This window comes from Rosa chinensis, chromosome 5 (assembly GCF_002994745.2).
Source record: "Rosa chinensis cultivar Old Blush chromosome 5, RchiOBHm-V2, whole genome shotgun sequence".
Taxonomy (NCBI): domain Eukaryota; kingdom Viridiplantae; phylum Streptophyta; class Magnoliopsida; order Rosales; family Rosaceae; genus Rosa; species Rosa chinensis.
The window spans coordinates 44528176-44530247 of NC_037092.1; the positions used below are offsets into that span (position 1 = coordinate 44528176).

The 2072-nt window shown below is 46.6% G+C and overlaps 1 protein-coding gene across 1 annotated transcript; it reads right to left on the reverse strand.

The window, feature by feature from the left end:
• Positions 1-449: 449 nt before the first annotated feature.
• On the reverse strand, positions 450-1478 carry LOC112203913 (chromosome partition protein Smc-like). The gene is made up of 2 exons (XM_024344811.1): positions 1338-1478; positions 450-1217 (listed from the first exon to the last, which is right to left on the reverse strand). The coding sequence occupies exons 1-2, from the start codon at positions 1476-1478 to the stop codon at positions 450-452; spliced, it is 909 nt and encodes a 302-aa protein (XP_024200579.1).
• Between the last annotated feature and the right edge of the window lie 594 nt (positions 1479-2072).

Genomic DNA, 2072 nt, shown 5'->3' on the forward strand with positions numbered 1-2072 from the left:
GGGTACATATTTTTGTAAGAAGCTGGGTTCTCCCAGTCGTCAATGAAATGAGGAATTATTCAAACCATTTTCCCACACATGCACAAAAAAGAAAAAAGAAAAAAAACAAGTCAAATATATCAAGTTTGGCCAGGCCAACACCTTCGCTCCTCAGGACAAGGGCGATATATATGCATTTAGCGGGCCAATCTTTATCCCTTTCATGTTTCATTGACGTACAAAAATATTTCCCCCACAATCCCAACGGACTTAGCGGATAAACATCCATCACAACACAGGCAAAGAAAACAAGCATAACATTTAAAAAATAAAAAATAAAAAATAAAAAATAAGTTGAGCCTTCCCAACCAAGAAATTGTTCACGCTGCTTACAAAAAATGAAAACATGTGACAAAACCGCCACAATACAAAGAAAAGCAACTACATTAAAAGTCCCATGTCAACATATCCTAATCTTGCTCGGCCTGAAAGGAGGACCCCGAAACGCAATCACCACGACGACGTTTCTCCAGAAGCTGACGAGTACCCATCTTTCTCTTCTCAGCTTTACTTGTCGGCGTCGGAGTCTCAGGATTACCATTGGACCTCGCGTCATCTTCTCCAGAAGAACCACTCTCTTCACTACCATCAGAAGAGCCACTTTCTAAGGAACCGCCATCTTCAGATCCCTCAACATCCTCAGCAGCGACATCCTCGCCAGGCATGGACTCTGGAGGGGCTCGATTAGCTAGTTTCTTGTCATAGTTCAAGTAGCCGCTATCTTCGAGCTCATTAAAGTTGGCGGCAACACCTTGTTTACCAGCATCCGTCAGAAGTTCCTTGAACTCTACTGACTTCTTAAAAGCGTTAACCTCCTTTAGGCGCACCATCTCCCTCTCGTCCTCCGCTAGCTTAGCCATCTCTTCCTGCCAAGCAGACTGGAAGTCCGCCAACTCCTTTTCTTTGGCGGTAAGCGCCTCCTGCAACTGAGCGATGGTATCTTCCCTCTCAGCCATCTCCTTCTTCAGGGCCGCCAACTCGGCATTAAGGTTAGTAATAGTGGTGGTATTGGCGATAGTTTTATCCACAGCACGTTTGAACTTTTCTTTGACGTCAAGTAGGGCATCGTCAAGCTTGGCAATGTCCCCAGCGGTGGACTTATTCTTCTCCCTCTCTACCGATAAGTCACGCTGTACCTGCAAAAGTTCTTCTTTCAGTTTGCTCTCCTTCGCCGAGCCCTAATAAAGGTAAAGCTCATGAGCACCCTTCAAAATCAGATCCAGGGATTTCTCCAGCTTTGACGACGCCGCTGGCCGAGCAACTCTCGTCTCACAACCAAAACCAAGGCGCTCACAGACCTTATGCAGAAAGGCCTGTTGACTGGCAGGTGCACTTTGCACCAACCCTACAACGGGGTTGTCGGAGACAAACTTTCCTCCGACATCTTTGTGGCCAGCCGCAACATGTTTTTCCACCACATGTTTCTCTCCAACCTTCATGTTCTTCGAAGGATCTAGAGAAACGGTGGAGGCAACAATCTTTCTCTTCTGCGACACGCCGGACCTCCCTAATGGCTAACCACTAACATCCCCACCGGTACCACCGATAACCTTGGGACTGACATGTTTGGACCCTCCGATGTCGGCCCCAGCTTTTGTTCTTTTCTCTCTCTCAGTATCACCCACCGCCATGTCCGGCTCCCCGACAACAAGTGTCACTTTCTCCTGAAGCTTATCAGCGGGCAGCTCTAGAACAAACCCTGCATCTTCTTCATTCTCTTGTTCACCCTCATCCGCCACATTTTTTTCTTTGCCCCCTGTCTTTTTCTTTTTCAAATTGGCGAGATTCGAGTGTAGCGGAGCCGCCAGAATTTTCACCTCTCCCGTCGTCATTATCTCCCTTGTTTGCAATTCAACAGTTTGTTTCCGCACTTTGGCCACCTCATCAATCATAAAATTGACATAGTCCTTGATACCGCCAATGTCAGCCATCGCCTTTTTGAGAACTTCGGTGGTTCTTTTGTTCGTACGAATTACAACTACAAAAGAAAGCACGTATACCGTCACTTTTCGGACAATAACAGCGTATCACAA